This window comes from Euleptes europaea, chromosome 12 (assembly GCF_029931775.1).
Source record: "Euleptes europaea isolate rEulEur1 chromosome 12, rEulEur1.hap1, whole genome shotgun sequence".
NCBI lineage: Eukaryota > Metazoa > Chordata > Lepidosauria > Squamata > Sphaerodactylidae > Euleptes > Euleptes europaea.
This window is the reverse complement of record NC_079323.1, coordinates 50,025,758-50,046,727: the sequence shown is the minus strand read 5'-3', so window position 1 is coordinate 50,046,727 and position 20,970 is coordinate 50,025,758. Positions and strand designations below refer to the sequence as shown.

Sequence of the window (20,970 nt, the reverse complement as noted above, 5' to 3'; positions counted from 1 at the left end):
TTATGTATTACCAAAGAAGACTCAAATCCTATGCATGCTTGAGAGTGCACACCATTGAACACAACAGTACTTTCAAACAAAGCTGTATAGAATCAAACCCCCCACATACGCACTCATTTTTTAAAAAGCTTCCTGTACATAGAAACGAGCAAATCATCATTAAGAATATTAAGATTTTTGCCATGCATATAGGAAGGGGTTTTTTGTGCAAGGGAGCAATCCAGTATGCAGAATCCCATCTATAATCTGCAATGAAACTAACTAAGTACTTAATTGGCAGACCGCAGAAGTAGAAAATCTTTACTGAACAGTGTTAAACTGCAGGCCAGGCTAAAGTTCTCAGCTGTGCTGCATGGACACAGCTCATTTCCAAGACTGTACATTAATTGTACCTAGTGAAGCATACTGCTATGGTAAATAAAACTCCAAAACGTTACCTCTCTCTTTTTAATCAGGGGGGGGAAAGTCTATGTCCACAATACTTTATTTCAACCCGCTGTAAATCTCAGACTGTGGTTACTGTAATAAGCATGTCATATTCACAATACCACTTTGCAAAGTACAAAGAGGGTCTCTTACATAGCACAACAGAAGACTGTGATGTCAATCGGACTATATAATGTTTATGTCTTTATACATTCAGAAGTTCATTTTCTCTTTGTTTTTTTCCTGTTACTTTCCATGCTACTGTCACTCACTAGTTTCATGCTGTCTCTGCATTTTGTCTTCATTCATTAGATGCAGCATGTGATTCTTTGGTTCAGGGTACACATGTTCAAAAGAGGTTTGGCCAGAATTTGAGTAAGGTGAAACGGGAAAACTTGAAAACTGTGGAGGAGGTGGTGTCATCTGGTAGTAAGGAAACACTTGTTCCATTGGATTATATGGTATACATTGCTGCGCTAAGAAATAAGTCCTCTAGAAAACAGAAGAGACATCAATGTCATATTTCAAAGGATGATAACAGGAATTTAGTTTTAGATGTACCTCAAAAAACAAAAGAAACTGAATACAATTTTGGAAGTGTGCACTCTTTTCAATTGCCTTTTACCAAGCTATCAAATAAAGAAAGTCTCACTTATATATGCATAATAAAGCAGATTACAGACAGAAATTTGTCTGACTTTTCAAAACTGGCCTGTTCACAAAGCTTCTTTCTAGTTTAAAGTTTTGAAACACTGAGCCGGTAGGGTTCATACAGATGAGCTGAAGAATGGTTGTGTGCTCCATTTTGTGAAGATAGTTTAGGTAGTCATGGAATTAAAAAAAACATCCTCTTCCCAGCTTAAACGCACATATAGGCAGTCCTATACATGAATACCTACCAACAGGCTTTTTTGAATTTTTCTGTCATTACACAGTTAGAGAATAAATGTAGCAACAATAGCAAAAGTTACTCTAGCCTGCAACACTGGCCTTTAATGTAGGGACATTTCCCTGCGGTCACCCCCACCGACTGCTTCTGGGCTTCCTTTTGATTACGCATGCCTTTTCTGCCCATCAGAAGTCGCCTCGCTCTGCCCGTGTGTTTTGCCCGCATTTTCCAGATTCTGGTTAAAACAGAAATCTGATGGGCGGAAAAGGCATGCATAATCAAAAGGAAGACCTGAAGTAGTCAGTGGGGGTGACCGCGGGGAAACATCCCTGCATAAAAGGCCATTATGATCCAAGATGATCTTGGGGAGAGGCTAGGGTTCAGCAGCAAAGCATTCACTTTGCATGCAGAAGATCCCAGGTTCAATCTCCGGTAACACAAAACAGATAGTGGGTGATATGAAGGACCTCAACATGAGAACCTGAAGAAACATTGCCAGTCAGAATAGATAATACTGACCTTGATAGAACAGTGGTCTGACTCAGTATAAGTATGCACCTCAGCCCACACTGCATTCTGGGACTGTACAGAAGTACTGAGTGGTTGAATTGTGTGTGTAAAGTGCCGTCAAGTCGCAGCCAACTTATGGCAACCCCTTATGTAGTTTTCAAGGCAAGAGACTAACAGAGGTGGTTTGCCAGTGCCTTCCTCTGCACAGCAACCCTGGACTTCCTTGGTGGTCTCCCATCCAAATACTAACTAGGGCTGATCCTGCTTAGCTTCTGAGATCTGATGAGATCAGGCTAGCCTGGGCCATCCAGGTCAGGGCAGTGGTCAAATTAGCACCTATAAAAACTTTGTCTGAGTTGAACATCATTGACCAATCCATATTTCCACCAGAATATAATACTGGCACAAATCTTCAAGGTCTCCTATTTTATTTTTCTGCTACAGACTAACACAACTACCCACCTGGAACTAACACAGGCAGTTTCATTCTGTCCTCATGCTGAATGACAGATGCCACCTGGTAAATGAGCCCTTTAAAATTAAAATCAAAACAGAAAAAGTGCTATGATAGACCTAAGGATGACCTCTGAACATGCTTTTAAAGTAATCCAAAGTAGCATCACCACCAGTCACAAAATGGTTCTTTGCCTGGAACCATCAGAGACAGCTACACCAATATATGCTGAGGGCACAGTTGCACATTGGGGATTGCCACAGATGCAGAAGATTTCTTTGCCTGAGCTGTAAAAGGCATGCAGAGCAGCAGAAACACAGAAGAGGAAAACTGCCAGAAGAAATCATGGCTTGAATTCTAGGTTGGTCTGGAAGCTGGTTCAGGTGTGGGTGCAGGTAAAGAGTAAAAGACAGTCTCCAGTACCATGAGAAAGTACAGGAATCTTGCACAAGATCCACAGTTGTCCCATGCATTATGCAACCCACATAATCTTCCAATCGATCACTGTGATTGATTTATAAGCATTATTCCAAACTTACCATGTTTTGAAAAGCAGAATATCCCTGAGGTGGACTATTGTTAATCTGAAAAGGACTAACCAGTAACTGAGGAGTACCATAAAGTTCTGGACTCCTATAAAAAAGCAAATATAGACATGTGAAAGGAGGTCTCCAAGAGATTTAGTCATCAGTCAACAAAGGCAGACTGGATAACTGAAGAACACAAATCACCCCTTATCCATTCCAAAAAGGAACACACATTAACAGTGCATTCCTAAGGAGAGTTACTCCAGTCTAATCCCATTGAAATGAATGGGCTTAGACTGGAGTAACTTTCCTTAGGAAAGCATTGTAAGGCTACACACTTTCCAGGGAATAAATCACTTTGTTTATAGTGGGTCTTTCCGCCAAGAAAAAGTACACAATTCACTTCATGTATAATTTAGGAAATAATTCAGGATGGTGGAAGAGCTATTTGCATGAACTATTTTGAGAGCTAAGTTTGTACATATGTATTTGGGGCTGATTCCAACCACCAAGTTTATTAACAGATGATTATATCTATTAGTCATATCGAGAATCAAGTGTCCTGAAATCAATAAACTTTATAGGAAGGCATCTATCAATAAGGGTTGCAGACCAATTAAGAGTTCTAATTAAGTTTAATTATTGGGGAGAGGCCACAGATAGATGTTAAAGTGCTCATTTTGCATTCAGAAAGTCCCAGGTTAGATCCCTGGCATCTCCTGTTGTTTTGCTTTTAAACAACAGGTAGTGATGTGAGAGACCTTTACTGAAACTCAGGAAAGCTGCTACCAGTCACAGTAGACAATATTGATCTGACTCCATATAAGGCCGCTGCATGCATTCAGTTGATTAATTGTGTCATCTTTTACAAGTAATTTGCAAAATCTCAATGAGGTCACTGTTTTAAGGATTCCACCAGAATATAATACTGGCACAAGGAGAAAGTTCTTAGTTCTTGTTATGTGACACCATATTAATCCAGTATATCTGTTCAGCCTATATACCAATAGGACATTCAAGAAAAAAAAAGGTTTACTGTCAGCACTACTAATTAAATGAAAGGGAGGGGCAAATTTCAATCTGAAATTAAACCGAGTCTGCTTTACTAGTGGAGCCAATGAAACACTTCCTTGGGATTTCCCATCAAATTTGGGGTCAAACTACATCTGATGCTGGGTGTGATGCAAATGAAGATCACTGCAGAATTGTTAAAAAGCCACATGGAGGCCTGATTTAGCTCTATATTGTGGCACAAAGGAAGGAGGGCAATTTAAGCCTTATTCCCATTCTGTTTTCCTGACCTGTACTAGCCCCACAGAACTGTTCCTGGCCTTAAAGATAAAACTTACAGGTAAACAATATGGGTACCTGTCTCAATGGGACAAACAGCAGCTCTGTGGGCCCACTTCAGGTCAGGAAAATGATATGCGTGCGGAGGGGAAGGCTTACAATGGGATGGCAAGGATGTAATTCTGTACAGGATTGCACAGTTAATGCTTGCAGCGCTGAACCTGATCCAAACCAGCCCCAAGCACACCTGCTTTTAAAAGTAAAAATTATACAGGGAACGCCACTCATAAAACTCCCAGTGTGACATCACACTTGGATTTATTCCAAAAGACTGCATCCCAGAAGACCTTCTAAGCTCAAGCATCTTAGAAGCCTCTTGTTCTATGGCACAATACCAGAAAAAAGCTGTTAAAAGACATCTGTAAAAGTTATATATACACTGATGTTTTTAAGACTGGACGTATCTCTATTACCGGTACCTGTCAATATTACAGAAAGAAGCATCTTTAGTACCTGTATGTTGGTGCCTGTATATCAGCATTGCTTTCCACATTCTGGCAATGATTGCTTAACTCTGGACAGTGGGAACTCCCTGTGAATGCAATAATAAAACAAGTTTACATTATTAACATTAGTCATTTTATATGCTAGACAATAACACTTTAGGGTTTGTGTGAAGGCTAAGGATTGGTTGTAAGAGATCAACCAAAGTCAAACATTCATAAAGCATCTAACAGTACTATAACTGGAGTTAAATACATTAACTAAAACAACACACACACAAATATCCAAACAGATTCTGCATCTTTTTATGAAGAATAATTTCAGGTTTTAGATTTTTTTAAAAATTAGCAAGTAAAGGAAATATCTAGAATAACAAACCCTAACCATTTATACAGATGACTGATACATAGTTGCCTATTGGTTCAAAACATTGAAAAGCCAAAATAATGGTCAGGATTCAAAGGATCATAAAGCTAATTCCATGAGCACAAGGGGTCTTTAGACCTGTTTTGCTATAACAGCAGAACCCCATATGAAACTGACAAATTGCTCTTGAAATGGAGGAAATTTTCAAAGATAGTTTGCGATACGCCACGGTGGTCGGCTGTTCAAAGAACAACATTCACAAATACTACTGGGCAAGTGCAAGAAAGAACCATTCTATAGATCACAGCCAACATACATTTTTGGACGAATTTTATTGATAAAAAATATGTTCAAGCTTGTTAGATACATAGATATTTAAATCTAAACAATTACGTAGAAACCCTACAGATGTGTAATCAAGTGGGGGGAAATGTAAGTTGCAGTAGGTGCATATATTTTCTTAAAGTAAAATATTAATCTGCTATTATCGGAAGAAAGGAAAATAAAGCTAAACCTACCAGTGCGGTACTGCACTTTAATTGGCCTTCCATATAAACGGATCCCGTTCAGCAAAGCTATGGCATAAGGCACTGACTCCGTATGTTTAAAGCACACAAATCCAAAAGTCTTGGGTTTGCCATCTTTGTCCTTGCATACTGTCACTTTGGTTATTGGGCCAGCCTGCAAGAAACTTCCAACGTTATTTTCTCGTAAATCCCAGGTACGAAACAGATTTTCATTTGCAGGATTCTAAACCTTGCTGGACAAAGCCCATACATTTATACAATATGGATCTCTTTGTTGTCTCCCATGGAAGCTTGCTGGGTGATCTTGGGCTAGTCAAGCTCTCTCAGCCTAACTTACTACCTCGCAGGGCTGTTGCAAGGATACAAATAGAGTATGGCAGAATGTTGTAATGTAAGCCAGTTTAGGTCACCAGTGGGGAGAAAAGTGAGGTACAAATATGTAAATAAACAAAAGAGCCGGTGTACTTCATTCTCTCACTCCCATCTTTTATCATTTTCAGTCAATCAGCCCTCAGGGTGTGAGTGGCTATTACAGCCACTGGGAAAAGTTTAACCAAGCTGCAAATATTGACTAGGTAAGAAGTCACTCGGGTGGGTCACAAAGCCACGTAAACCGAGTGGTGGCAAGTTGTGTGGTAGCCACTCCTGGGTCTAGCTGAGTTGTGCAAGTCACAAGGAAGGGGTTTTAAACTTCCAGTCCACCCCTACCCCACTAACTTGACTGACAGAAACCAAGCCTTGGAAGGACCTGCAATACTGTTGTCATTGCATATGGCCATCAAGGTCACAGAATATATTCTTGCAAAATCTCCATGGACATTTATGGCTTAAATCTACAAATGATGGTTTTACTATCTGGGTGGTCCTTAACACTTTATTATTTTAAGAGTTCATATTTTTTCTAGGGGAGGATAATTATATATAGGATAATTATATATAATTATATATAGATTTATTTACTTGTAAGATGTAAAGATTAATGCTAGATAGTATAGAATGATGATTGCCTCAATACAGGAAGCCACAGCCCTCAGTTTGCAAGACCTGAGCAAGGTTGTCAAAGATAGGACATTTTGGAGGACATTGATTCAAAGAGTTGCAATGAGTCGGAAGTGACTCGACGGCACTTAACACACACACACACATAGAATGATGTATCTCTGCTCATAGGGTTGTGGATGAAGATCCTGTTTTAGGCATGGAGCATTGATTATGTATACCAAGTGTGTGTTATATGTTATATGTGTTGTTTCTACATTGTTTGGAAAATTTAAAAAAAATTAAAAAAAAGATTTCATGTTTTTCTGGAAGCCTGGTGCTTTCCTCAGGTTTATAGAAAAATCTTCCCTCTGCCCTGGCTCTATTGTGTGGACTTTTTGATCCACACTCGAGGGTCCAGTTCAGAATCATATATAAGGGTATAGCACTGCTATGCTTCCTCCATCGAACAAGCAACAACTTTTGAGAGGTGTGTAGAGGTTCAGAAAATGGGCAGGGGAAAAAAGTTTACTCCTGAGCTCCTGATCCAAACCACCCCCTCCCCCAGTAGTCCCTACATATCATTAAAACCCAGGAGAGACACATTCATACATTGCCAGTGTCTCCTCTACTTAATTCTCCAGGTAAGCAAAGAACATTCCAACATGCTTTTAAATGATGCAAGCAATAAAAAACATGGTGAGGAATATAATTCAATTGTTCTCCATAAATGAAACCATGCAAAGGGCAAGCAGATTGAACACATACTAGTGAGAGTTTCAAAATTTAAAATTGAGACGCAATTATAGGCTCTCTGTCCAGAACAGATTGTGTCAGCTGTTACGTAATAGCTTGTATATGCATCTTCTTCAGCAACTTAGATATTTTCTGTACTATATTAGTAAGTGTAGGAAAACTCTATTCCTTAAAAAGATGATTTGATGTTCCAACAAACAGCAAGGCAGTGAGCCTTCAGCATAAAAATGCAGAATAATGGATTAGTACATGCATACATTTGTTTATTACGGTCAAAGATCAGTTTGCACAAAAAGAAATATCATAAGTAATTAAAAACAAAATGTCTGAATGGATTAGTATACAGTCCAAGCCTTATTTGGTCCTCTGGTAGCAGAATAAGAAGGAAGAAAAGGCCTTTCAGTATAGTAGTGATTTGGTGCATCTGTATGAACTATGAATGATTCACTACCATATTTCCATCTTGTATTGTTTATCTCATAACATGATTTAGTACTATGTCAACAAAAAGAGTAAGCAGTCAGTAAGGACTGTGATCAGCTCATGGGGCTGCCCAGGACTAAGATGCATGGCTCAACCAATTACCTGTTCAGTGGATCCTATGAGCTTGTGGTTACAACAGTAGTTCACATCAGCCATACTGCAAATCAGCAATAAAAGGAGCAGTAAAATAAAGAATGGGCAGAAAAGCAGGGGGAAAGCTCTTGGCCTGGGATGAGTGCAAATAGATCATCATTCCTTCCACTGCAGGATTGGCCTGGGATGAGTGCAAATAGATCATCATTCCTTCCACTGCAGGATTTTCTTTCCTGATATAAAATGATGGAAGGAGAGGGATCCAAAGGTCTAGTCTACATTAGAAGCATCTTACAACTGCTGGCAGTTATTTGTCAACTGCAAAAATAACCTTAAGTGTGACAAAATGCACATACTGCAGAGCTAAACAGCCAACCTAATTTTTGCTTTCTTGCCAATGAAACAAAATGGAGGTAAGACAGAATACTTTCACAAAACAGACCAAATTATGTTTGGTGTTGTTGTTTTGACTCTCTAAAGTTTCCCACTTTTTCCTTTATTAAAAAAAAGGTCTCTCAACAACTCAGCCTCCAGGGATTCCCAAGTTGAATAACAACACGCTTCGTTTATTTCTTGACATTTCATGAAAGTGAAACAGATTTCCATTCTGCTGCTTGGAGTTTGCCTGTTGAAGATGATGAAGATTTCCCAGCACAGGAAGAAGTAAACCAAGCACTCTGATGCTTTAAACTTGTAGCTGTCCCTGTTTATAAATAAAAAAAGATCTGCTGAAGCAAACACAGCTCGTTTATAAAACTGCAGGATTCAAACATACAGTGTTTCCTCTTTACTAATTGTAAGATACATGGAAGAAGTTTCTGATGGGCAAAGAAAACACATTAACGGTGCAATCTTTAGGTTACTCCAGTCTAAACCCATTGAAATCAATCGGCTTAGACTAGTGCAACACTGCATAGGATTGAACTGCTAGAGTAAAACTAGTATAATCTCCTTCTGGCAACTAAATGCCAATATAATGAAAGAAAGCAAACAACAGGCAGACAGAATACATCCAGTTGGCAAGTTCTTAATCACATTCAAATTAAGCAAGAATGAAAAATTTAAATGTGCAAGACCAACAACAAAATGGGATTGGCATGCACTGTTCAACTCAATGCCAGAGGAATGCTGTATTGGCATAAAAAGCAGAATGACTTTGTGATCATTAATTGATTGCATTGTTATAATAGAACATCTAGATATTTCTTCTTTACTGTCATCACATAGCTTCCAAGGTAAAAAATGAGTAGATATATGCAGGATAGAAAGACTGGAATGTGAAGGATCTAAAGTGGATAGTGCAGGAAGAAAATGAGGGGATACGTCAAGCAACAGCAACTTTAAAGAGAAAGGGAAAAGGATTTAATTCAAGAAACTGAAGCAAGTTAATAGTTGGCCAAAAGAGCACAGTGAAGAAACTGTGGGCTATGGTATTCCATGTTTACTATTAGGATAAAGTTTACTTAACAAGTTTTTGATACATATCCTTATAAAGCCACATCCTTATTCTCACACCGCAAGAACCATTTCTTAGGGCAGTGTTTAGCATCAGGCAGCACAGGTGGGAAAAACTACCATTTAAAGCATTCCTTATAAATTATTATTTATTTAAAACATTTACATGCTTCTTTATTTCCTTCACCTGAAAGCGGCTCACAACGCAACCACAAGGTGCAAAACACACAAGCCCATTAATAGATAATGCACGGCTTTAAAAACACCCACATAAACCTGTAGAGAAATTTCATCCTCTTCCAAATGCCCCCTGAAATAGAGTAGTCTTGCACACCTTCCTAAATATAGCCATGGAAAATGCCCTCCACACCTACTCTGCTAGGCCAGGAATAGCCCTATAACAGAAGAAACCCCTGGCATAAGTGAGCTGTATCAGGTATGGAAAACACCACTCCCTTCCTTTTACCTTTCTATCTCACTTCAGATCCCAACTATTTGTATTGGGAATTCTCTGGTGTTCCATTTTTTGACCAGCTGTGTTTTTCACTTCCATCCCATTGCTTTCAATTGTCATTCCAGAGTAGGAATCATTGTGGGTGGGGCAATGTGGTTTTAACTGCTTGCAAGAGAAGAGTTCAAAATATTTGCATACTTTTAAATACTTGGGAGCCCTATGCCCCCCAAATGCGGAAACACAATTACCCTCATTCAGCGACCCTATCAAACACACGTCTTCTGTTTGCCATACCTGATGCATCTCCTTCCCTGGAGGTTTTTAAGAAGAGGCTAGATGGCCATCTGTCAGCAATGCTGATTCTATGACCTTAGGCAGATCATGAGAGGGAGGGCATCTTGGCCATCTTCTGGCCATGGAGTATGGGGTCACTGGAGGTGTGGGGGTGGGAGGTGGGGGTGAATTTCCTGCATTGTGCAGGGGTTGGACTAGATGACCCCGGTGGTCCCTTCCAACTCTAGGATCTAGGATTCCGGCCATGGAGTAGGGGATCACTGGAAGTGTGGGAGGTGGTGGTGAATTTCCTGCATCATGCAGGGGGTTGGACTAGATGACCCTGGTGGTCCCTTCCAACTCTAGGATTCCGGCCATGGAGTATGGGGTCACTGGAGGTGTGGGGGTGGGAGGTGGGGGTGAATTTCCTGCATCGTGCAGGGGGTTGGACTAGATGGCCCTGGTGGTCCCTTCCAACTCTAGGATTCGGGCCATGGAGTATGGGGTCACTGGAGGAGTGGGGGTGGGAGGTGGGGGTGAATTTCCTGCATCGTGCAGGGGGTTGGACTAGATGACCCTGGTGGTCCCTTCCAACTCTAGGATTCTGGCCATGGAGTATGGGGTCACTGGAGGTGTGGGGGTGGGAGTGAATTTCCTGCATTGTGCTGGGGGTTGGACTAGATGGCCCTGGTGGTCCCTTCCAACTCTAGGATTCTGGCCATGGAATATGGGGTCACTGGAGGTGTGGGGGTGGGAGGTGGGGGTGAATTTCCTGCATCGGTCAGGGGGTTGGACTAGATGGCCCTGGTGGTCCCTTCCAACTCTAGGATTCCGGCCATGGAGTATGGGGTCAATGGAGGTGTGGGGGTGGGAGGTGGGGGTGAATTTCCTGCATCGTGCAGGGGGTTGGACTAGATGGCCCAGGTGGTCCCTTCCAACTCTAGCATTCCGGCCATGGAGTATGGGGTCACTGGAGGAGTGGGGGTGGGAGGTGGGGGTGTATTTCCTGCATCGTGCAGGGGGTTGGACTAGATGACCCAGGTGGTCCCTTCCAACGCTAGGATTCCGGCCATGGAGTATGGGGTCACTGGAGGTGTGGGGGTGGGAGGTGGGGGTGAATTTCCTGCATCGTGCAGGGGGTTGGACTAGATGGCCCTGGTGGTCCCTTCCAACTCTAGGATTCGGGCCATGGAGTATGGGGTCACTGGATGTGTGGGGGTGGGAGGTGGGGGTGAATTTCCTGCATCGTGCAGGGGGTTGGACTAGATGACCCTGGTGGTCCCTTCCAACTCTAGGATTCTGGCCGTGGAGTATGGGGTCACTGGAGGTGTGGGGGTGGGAGTGAATTTCCTGCATTGTGCTGTGGGTTGGACTAGATGGCCCTGGTGGTCCCTTCCAACTCTAGGATTCTGGCCATGGAGTATGGGGTCACTGGAGGTGTGGGGGTGGGAGGTGGGGGTGAATTTCCTGCATCGGTCAGGGGGTTGGACTAGATGGCCCTGGTGGTCCCTTCCAACTCTAGGATTCCGGCCATGGAGTATGGGGTCACTGGAGGTGTGGGGGTGGGAGGTGGGGGTGTATTTCCTGCATCGTGCAGGGGGTTGGACTAGATGGCCCAGGTGGTCCCTTCCAACTCTAGGATTCCGGCCATGGAGTATGGGGTCACTGGAGGAGTGGGGGTGGGAGGTGGGGGTGTATTTCCTGCATCGTGCAGGGGGTTGGACTAGATGACCCAGGTGGTCCCTTCCAAAGCTAGGATTCCGGCCATGGAGTATGGGGTCACTGGAGGGGTGGGGGTGGGAGGTGGGGGTGAATTTCCTGCATCGGGCAGGGGGTTGGACTAGATGACCCTGGTGGTCCCTTCCAACTCTAGGATTCCGGCCATGGAGTATGGGGTCACTGGAGGTGTGGGGGTGGGAGGTGGGGGTGTATTTCCTGCATCGTGCAGGGGGTTGGACTAGATGACCCAGGTGGTCCCTTCCAACTCTAGGATTCCGGCCATGGAGTATGGGGTCACTGGAGGTGTGGGGGTGGGAGGTGGGGGTGAATTTCCTGCATCGTGCAGGGGGTTGGACTAGATGGCCCTGGTGGTCCCTTCCAACTCTAGGATTCCGGCCATGGAGTATGGCGTCACTAGAGGTGTGGGGGTGGAAGGTGGGGGTGAATTTCCTGCATTGGTCAGGGGGTTGGACTAGATGACCCTGGTGGTCCCTTCCAACTCTAGGATTCCGCCCATGGAGTATGGGGTCACTGGAGGTGTGGGGGTGGGAGGTGGGGGTGTATTTCCTGCATCGTGCAGGGGGTTGGACTAGATGACCCTGGTGGTCCCTTCCAACTCTAGGATTCCGGCCATGGAGTATGGGGTCACTGGAGGTGTGGGGGTGGGAGGTGGGGGTGAATTTCCTGCATAGTGCAGGGGGTTGGACTAGATGACCCTGGTGGTCCCTTCCAACTCTAGGATTCCGGCCATGGAGTATGGGGTCACTAGAGGTGTGGGGGTGGGAGGTGGGGGTGAATTTCCTGCATTGGTCAGGGGGTTGGACTAGATGACCCTGGTGGTCCCTTCCAACTCTAGGATTCCGCCCATGGAGTATGGGGTCACTAGAGGTGTGGGGGTGGGAGGTGGGGGTGTATTTCCTGCATCGTGCAGGGGGTTGGACTAGATGACCCTGGTGGTCCCTTCCAACTCTAGGATTCCGGCCATGGAGTATGGGGTCACTGGAGGTGTGGGGGTGGGAGGTGGGGGTGAATTTCCTGCATAGTGCAGGGGGTTGGACTAGATGACCCAGGTGGTCCCTTCCAAAGCTAGGATTCCGGCCATGGAGTATGGGGTCACTGGAGGGGTGGGGGTGGGAGGTGGGGGTGAATTTCCTGCATCGGGCAGGGGGTTGGACTAGATGACCCAGGTGGTCCCTTCCAACTCTAGGATTCTGGCCATGGAGTATGGGGTCACTGGAGGTGTGGGGGTGGGAGGTGGGGGTGAATTTCCTGCATCGTGCAGGGGGTTGGACTAGATGGCCCAGGTGGTCCCTTCCAACTCTAGCATTCCGGCCATGGAGTATGGGGTCACTGGAGGTGTGGGGGTGGGAGGTGGGGGTGAATTTCCTGCATCGTGCAGGGGGTTGGACTAGATGACCCACAGGTGACCCCTTCCAACTCCAGGATTCCAAGACAAGCGAAGGGAGACGTTTCCAGCAGGAATATCCACCAGGCAGATCCCCCCCCCTAGTTCTCCAACTCCTCCCCCCTCCCTGCACCCGTCGCCCAATCACCTTCGCCCACTGCAGGAGCCGCCCCGCCCCTTTCCTCGCAGCGCTTCGCCCAGCAGCCCCGCCCGCCTCGGCTTCGGCCCCGCCCCCAGGGCCAGGGCCCCGCCCCCTCCTCCGAGCACCTGCAGGAACAGCTCGTAAAGGATCTCCTCCCGCACGCGGCCCTCCAGGTTCCCCACGAAAAGGGTGCGGTCGGGCTCGTCCGCCTTCGTCGGGAAGGACATGAGGCAAGGGGAGGAGCAGTCCGCCAATCAAGGCGAAGGGGGCGGGACCGCCGGCCGGCGAAGAGAGGGCGAGAGGGCGGGCGTCAAGCCGCCCGGACGCGCTCCTGCTCTGCTCGCCGGGACGTCGGTCGCGAGCCGCGAGCGCGCTTTTCGGCAGACGCGTCTGTTTTGCGACAGGCTGAGCGTCGGCGTCCTGGAAACCGGCCGCGGCCTCTTCAGTGGGGCGTGGAGGTCGGAGCCGCAGGAGCTGTCTCCCAGGGCCAAAGTGCACAAGCCAAATAATGCCCTTTCAATCCACGTTCAGTGCACTTTGAAGTGGGATTTGACTGGGTGGCAATGGCAAAATCCACTTGCAAACAATTGTTAATGTGCATTGAAAGCGGGTTCAAAGTGCATGGATTCAGCCTGTGGGGGAAGGGTTGCCAACCTCCAGGCACTCAATAAACACGCTGTGTCCTGATGAAAGGTATGCAGTCCTAAAGGAAATAATATTCAGTACACAGCCACTGATAATTACAAATATTCTACTGCAATTATGTCATAAACATCGGTGTGCATACCGGTTACCAACTTTTCACACTCAATTAAGCTATCTTTGGTTATAAATTCAGTACACGGTGATCCTGGGATCAGAAAACACTGTTGGTAATAAGTGAAGCGTTCCGGAGAGATGGGTCTGTAGATGTTTTCAAGCAACTCTGTGTGCAGCCTTTCATCCCAACGGGACTAATTTTGCTTGAAAACATATATAGACCATATAGACCAGTGGTTCCCAACCTTTTTTTGACCAGGGACCGCTAGGACTTTTGTTCGGTGCAGGGACCCCAAGGTTCAAAATAAAAATTCAGAGAATTTCAAAATAAACTTTAATCATAACTGTTAGTTAAACATTAAACTTAGAGTAATATTTGAATATATATTTTTTATAATAGAAAACTTTTAATTGAAAATATTAATTTATTGTGGGTTTATAACTTTGTTTTGCGGACCTTAATTTAGTTCTCGCGGACCACTGGGGGTCCACGGACCCCTGGTTGGGAACCAGTGATATAGACCATCTCTCCGGAATGCTTCACTTATGGTAACTTGTATACACATTGATGTTTATGTCATATGTTTATGTCATAATTACAGTGGAATATTTGTAATTATCAGTGGCTGTGTACTGAGTATTATTTCCTTTAGGATTGCAAACCTCCAGGTACTAGCTGGAGATCCCCTGCTGTTACAACTGATCTCCTGCCGATAGAGATCAATTCCCTTGGGGAAAACGGCCGCTTTGCCAATTGGACTCTATGGCATTGAAGTCCCTCCCCTCCCAAAGCCCCACCCTCCTCCGGCTCCGCCCCCAAAACCTCCCACCGGTGGCGAAGAGGGACCTGGCAACCCTATGGGTGAAAGTGCCTGATATCTGCGGATCCAATTTTTTCATGCGTGTGAAGGAGGAGCGGCTGTAACATCCCTCCCCTTTTTTAAGGGTTGCCAGTTCTGGGTTGGGAAATACCTGGAGATTTTGGAGGCGGAGCCAGAGGAGGGTGGGGTTTGGGGAGGGGCTTCAGTGCCATAGAGTCCAGTTGCCAAAGCGGCCATTTTCTCCAGGGGAACTGATCTCTATCGGCTGGAGATCAGTTGTAACAGCAGGAGATCCCCAGCCACCACCTGGAGGTTAGTAAAACTAATGAAAAACAACGTGTGCTGAAACAACTAGGTTAAGAAAACAACAGCACCAGCTCAATGAATCATGGCCAAAATATATTGCCTGGTAACAAATATAACAAAAATTTCTTCATATATATTTTACCATTTGTAGGTTGAATCCTAAACAATAACAATTCATATATAATACCAATCAGTCCGATAGTATAAGGTAACAACAGAAAAGTCCACACCGGGAATAACAAATCCAAATTAATACAACCTGATGGCTGTTCAAGTCCCAGATTTACAATGGTGCTTCTTATTAAATTCAATCAGTCCTAATTCAACAAATGGTCCAAACTCGAATAAAAATCCAACTCAAAACGGCACCTCCGGATGAGTGATCGTTTCGCAATATGAATTGCTTCTTCAGTTGATTAATACTGCCTTGATGAACATTCAGTAGATTGCTTTTGTCTTGATGAACATTTCCCTTATGGATAAGTTTAATTGGGTACAAAGACCTCTGAAAAAAATATATATAAATATGTATAATATACATCACAGGCCATAACTAACAATATACAGACAAGAACTGCTCATACAAAAACGAATACCATTCATCTTACCAATAATAGACCAGCTATACCTCACGGTTCCTCAGGCTCTGCCCCGGCTGGTGGCGAATGCAACACCCATACAGACTAAATCCCTGAACTCCAATAGCCTACACCTGGGGGTGTTGATAAGTGGATTTTAAAGGAAACAGCTCAGATCAAAATAATTATTGAGACCTAATGGAGACATCGTTTTAAATAAATGAATAAATTTCATTTCGTGTCTGTGCAATAATTTAGCTGCATCTTCTTGACAATAAGAACGAGGTTTGTATTGCCACAGGGCAAAAAACAAAAGATCTTTGTCTGAGTGGCCTTTCTCTAGATAGTGATTGGTTAACGGAGCCTCCCGTGTAAGGGAACGTATCCTTGCCCGATGCTCACCGATGCGAATTTTTAATTGTCTCGTCGTTGAGCCGATGTATAATAAAAAACATGGACAAAAAATTCCGTACACCACGTAGGAGGAGCTACAATTAGTAAATTGATTCAGTTTGAAAGTAAAATTTGTGCTAGAGGAACTGACTTCCTTTATTGGCAAGCAATACGGGCACATAGCACAAGAGCCGCATTTAAAGTGACCCTTTGGTTTCGACTCCGTTTTACTGTCCAAACAGTCCGTTTTTATTAAATGGTTACGCAGGGATTTGGATTTCCTTAATCCAAACAGAGGAAACTCATTGCACCCGGGTACATTGTATAGAATGTGCCAGTGCTTACGCACAATCTTCTGAATTTCATGGGTCAGATGATTGAACTCTAAAGAGGCAAAGATTCTTGGCTTCCTGGACTGGCTGCGTTTAGAAGTTTGTAGCAACTCATGCCTAGGAATAGTACTAGCTCGGGCTAGGGCATTCTGTGTGATCCGGGGTTGGAATCCTCTGTTCTGAAATCTATCACAAAGGTCAGAAGCTGCAGAAACAAAATCTTGTTCAAACGTAGAATTACGTTTTAATCTAAGCAGTTGACTAAAAGGTAAATTAAGTTTTAAATGGAGGGGATGGTGTGAAGCAAAGTGAAGTCCTGCCCCTACATCCGTGGGTTTTTGGTATGGTTTCACAGCAGTCTTATTCTCCAAAGTCCTAAAGACCATCAGATCTAAATAAGCTATAGATTGTAAATTCATAGAGCCAGTGAATTGTAAATGCGAGTTCAGAGAATTAATCCATTGAAAAATAATACCATAAGAAGATTCATTGTCCAATATACAAAAAAGATCATCAATGTACCGAACATAAAATAAAACATGATCCCGAAAGAGCAGGCTAGTCAACAACAATTCAGTCTCAAATGCCACCATATAAATATTGGCGACCGATGGGGCGCATGCTGCACCCATTGACACTCCTTGAGTCTGTAAATAAAATTGATCTTTATACCGAAAAAAATTATTCTCGAACAGAATTTCAGGTCAATACTTTTCAGACCCTAGTCCTTCGTGACGTGGCTAAGTTGGAACATCGTAGGAAATGGTCCAGTGATCATTGTAATTTCACAGATCAGCAGTCTAAGACTTTAGAGCAACTTTCAGCTGACAAATCTTTAACTTTTATGCCTGCTGATAAGGGTGGAGCCCTGGTGATATTGGACTCCAGTAATTACAATTCAGAAAATTTAAGACAACTTAGTAATCGTTCCTTCTATTCTCCTTTGAGTCTTGACCCTACACTGAGGGTAATGAATGTTATCAAAACTGTAGTATACGAAGGTTTAGCTTTGAATTATATCAACAAGGCAACAGCTGATTTTCTAATGGTAAAATATCCTAGAGTACCTATCTTCTATTCTTTACCAAAAATACATAAGACGCTTATAAATCCACCTGGCCGTCCTATAATTTCAGCAATTGGTAGCCTACTCGAACCTATTTCTAGATACGTTGATTCATTCCTACAGCCCTTTAGCAAGTGCACATCCTCTTACATCAAAGATTCCAGTGAATTTATTAACAGAGTAGAGAATTTTCCACTCACTGATACAACTGTTTTTGTTACTTTTGACGTTTCTTCTTTATATACGAATATTCCTTTGGAAGAGGTCAGAAACATCATTGAGAAGAAACTTGACACTAGACAAGACCTATCTATACCGACTCACTTCATTTTAAGTCTCATTGATATTCTGTTCGAGAATAATTTTTTTCGGTATAAAGATCAATTTTATTTACAGACTCAAGGAGTGTCAATGGGTGCAGCATGCACCCCATCGGTCGCCAATATTTATATGGTGGCATTTGAGACTGAATTGTTGTTGACTAGCCTGCTCTTTCGGGATCATGTTTTATTTTATGTTCGGTACATTGATGATCTTTTTTGTATATTGGACAATGAATCTTCTTATGGTATTATTTTTCAATGGATTAATTCTCTGAACTCGCATTTACAATTCACTGGCTCTATGAATTTACAATCTATAGCTTATTTAGATCTGATGGTCTTTAGGACTTTGGAGAATAAGACTGCTGTGAAACCATACCAAAAACCCACGGATGTAGGGGCAGGACTTCACTTTGCTTCACACCATCCCCTCCATTTAAAACTTAATTTACCTTTTAGTCAACTGCTTAGATTAAAACGTAATTCTACGTTTGAACAAGATTTTGTTTCTGCAGCTTCTGACCTTTGTGATAGATTTCAGAACAGAGGATTCCAACCCCGGATCACACAGAATGCCCTAGCCCGAGCTAGTACTATTCCTAGGCATGAGTTGCTACAAACTTCTAAACGCAGCCAGTCCAGGAAGCCAAGAATCTTTGCCTCTTTAGAGTTCAATCATCTGACCCATGAAATTCAGAAGATTGTGCGTAAGCACTGGCACATTCTATACAATGTACCCGGGTGCAATGAGTTTCCTCTGTTTGGATTAAGGAAATCCAAATCCCTGCGTAACCATTTAATAAAAACGGACTGTTTGGACAGTAAAACGGAGTCGAAACCAAAGGGTCACTTTAAATGCGGCTCTTGTGCTATGTGCCCGTATTGCTTGCCAATAAAGGAAGTCAGTTCCTCTAGCACAAATTTTACTTTCAAACTGAATCAATTTACTAATTGTAGCTCCTCCTACGTGGTGTACGGAATTTTTTGTCCATGTTTTTTATTATACATCGGCTCAACGACGAGACAATTAAAAATTCGCATCGGTGAGCATCGGGCAAGGATACGTTCCCTTACACGGGAGGCTCCGTTAACCAATCACTATCTAGAGAAAGGCCACTCAGACAAAGATCTTTTGTTTTTTGCCCTGTGGCAATACAAACCTCGTTCTTATTGTCAAGAAGATGCAGCTAAATTATTGCACAGACACGAAATGAAATTTATTCATTTATTTAAAACGATGTCTCCATTAGGTCTCAATAATTATTTTGATCTGAGCTGTTTCCTTTAAAATCCACTTATCAACACCCCCAGGTGTAGGCTATTGGAGTTCAGGGATTTAGTCTGTATGGGTGTTGCATTCGCCACCAGCCGGGGCAGAGCCTGAGGAACCGTGAGGTATAGCTGGTCTATTATTGGTAAGATGAATGGTATTCGTTTTTGTATGAGCAGTTCTTGTCTGTATATTGTTAGTTATGGCCTGTGATGTATATTATACATATTTATATATATTTTTTTCAGAGGTATTTGTACCCAATTAAACTTATCCATAAGGGAAATGTTCATCAAGACAAAAGCAATCTACTGAATGTTCATCAAGGCAGTATTAATCAACTGAAGAAGCAATTCATATTGCGAAACGATCACTCATCCGGAGGTGCCGTTTTGAGTTGGATTTTTATTCGAGTTTGGACCATTTGTTGAATTAGGACTGATTGAATTTAATAAGAAGCACCATTGTAAATCTGGGACTTGAACAGCCATCAGGTTGTATTAATTTGGATTTGTTATTCCCGGTGTGGACTTTTCTGTTGTTACCTTATACTATCGGACTGATTGGTATTATATATGAATTGTTATTGTTTAGGATTCAACCTGCAAATGGTAAAATATATATGAAGAAATTTTTGTTATATTTGTTACCAGGCAATATATTTTGGCCATGATTCATTGAGCTGGTGCTGTTGTTTTCTTAACCACCTGGAGGTTGGCAACCCTACCCTTTCTTTCTGTTAAGGATGCCAGCCTCCAGGTCAGATTAGTTCCCCTGGAGAAAATGGATGCGTTGGAGGGTGACTCTATGGCATGGTACCCCACTGTGGTCCCTGTCCTCCCAAGCCTCCACCCCCAAATCTCCAGGAGTTTCCCAAGCTGGATATGGCAATCTTACCCCCCCCTCCACAATCCCCTGCCGGTGGCCAGCGGGGACTTGGCAACCCTACTTTCTGTAAGTTTAATATCTTCATAGGAGTAGCTGTTTCAGTATGTTTTAACAAAACGAGGGTGTTATGGCAAGACCAGGATGCTGTCAGTGAAGCATAAATAAGTGTTTGTGGACTACGCCCTACTTCTTTCAGATGCATCAAGGGACTCTTCATTAGAGTAGCCATTTGTACACACACTACAACTTTCCCCCTTTATAATCACTTGTGAGGGGTCACCATCAAGAGTGACAGTAACTTGAACTTCTTACACCTGCTGGGTTTTTTGAGGGTCAGGGGGAGAAGAGGAGGCTTGAAGCTTAAGGTGGGAGGTATCACTTTCTTACCAGAACTACAAGCCCAGTGCACAAGTTACAATGAATGCATGTACAGTCCCATGTGCAGCGTACACTTGGTTTTTCAAAATGCCTAAGTTGAGTAATTCTCATGCGACATTCAATGCATGTCCAGCAAAATGTGTGATACCGGTCCCACATTTATCCAGGCACTGGTCATCGGTTTCATTGGCAAAGTGAATGCACATTGGCTTTTTCTAACAAATGTATGTGCAGGTTGCACATGTGTTCACTTCAGCTTCTGATCAGGGCCAGTATCCATGGTTACTGATTTTCTTTCACCTGTGTCCCCAGTGTGGGTGGCATGGTGCTTCCCAATGTGTTTTCCACTTTTTAAGTATTGATGAAAAAGTCCAAAGGGTATTAATTGGAATTAAAAAAAAAAAAACAGGACACTTGGATTGGCCCCATCCCATGGGAGTCATTTGTGATTGGCGATGGCAGCCATTTTGTGGTGGCATCTGCTTTTTTTCCCTGTCTCATTTGACTTATGGCAACCCCTGGTGGGGTTTTCAAGGCAAGAGACATCCAGAGGTGGTTTGCCACTGCCTGCCTCCGCGTCACACCCCTGGTATCCCTTGGAGGTC

At 43.4% G+C, this 20,970-nt stretch overlaps 2 protein-coding genes across 2 annotated transcripts in view; one reads left to right on the top strand and one right to left on the bottom strand.

Annotated features, from left to right (window-relative positions):
* Positions 1–690: 690 nt before the first annotated feature.
* On the bottom strand, positions 691–7,866 carry RBM11 (RNA binding motif protein 11). The gene is made up of 5 exons (XM_056858886.1): positions 7,813–7,866; positions 5,485–5,647; positions 4,610–4,688; positions 2,819–2,912; positions 691–918 (listed from the first exon to the last, which is right to left on the bottom strand). The coding sequence occupies exons 1-5, from the start codon at positions 7,864–7,866 to the stop codon at positions 691–693; spliced, it is 618 nt and encodes a 205-aa protein (XP_056714864.1).
* A 5,610-nt stretch (positions 7,867–13,476) lies between these two features.
* Positions 13,477–20,970, top strand: part of LIPI (lipase I) — a 33,316-nt gene continuing 25,822 nt past the window's right edge. Inside the window, exon 1 of the mRNA XM_056858203.1 lies at positions 13,477–13,793. Within this exon, the coding sequence (XP_056714181.1) occupies positions 13,477–13,793 (317 nt within the window). The remainder of the gene's footprint in view (positions 13,794–20,970) is intronic.

Excerpts from the sequence above, each read along its gene's own strand:
- RBM11 (XM_056858886.1), bottom strand. The coding sequence starts at position 7,866 with ATGGCTGATGTGAACTACTGTTGTAACCACAAGCTCATAGGATCCACT. Across the intron at positions 4,689-5,484 it reads TAAAGTGCAGTACCGCACTG|GGAGTTCCCACTGTCCAGAG; the intron begins GTAGGTTTAGCT and ends TTGCATTCACAG. Across the intron at positions 2,913-4,609 it reads ATACAGGCACCAACATACAG|GAGTCCAGAACTTTATGGTA; the intron begins GTACTAAAGATG and ends GCTTTTTTATAG.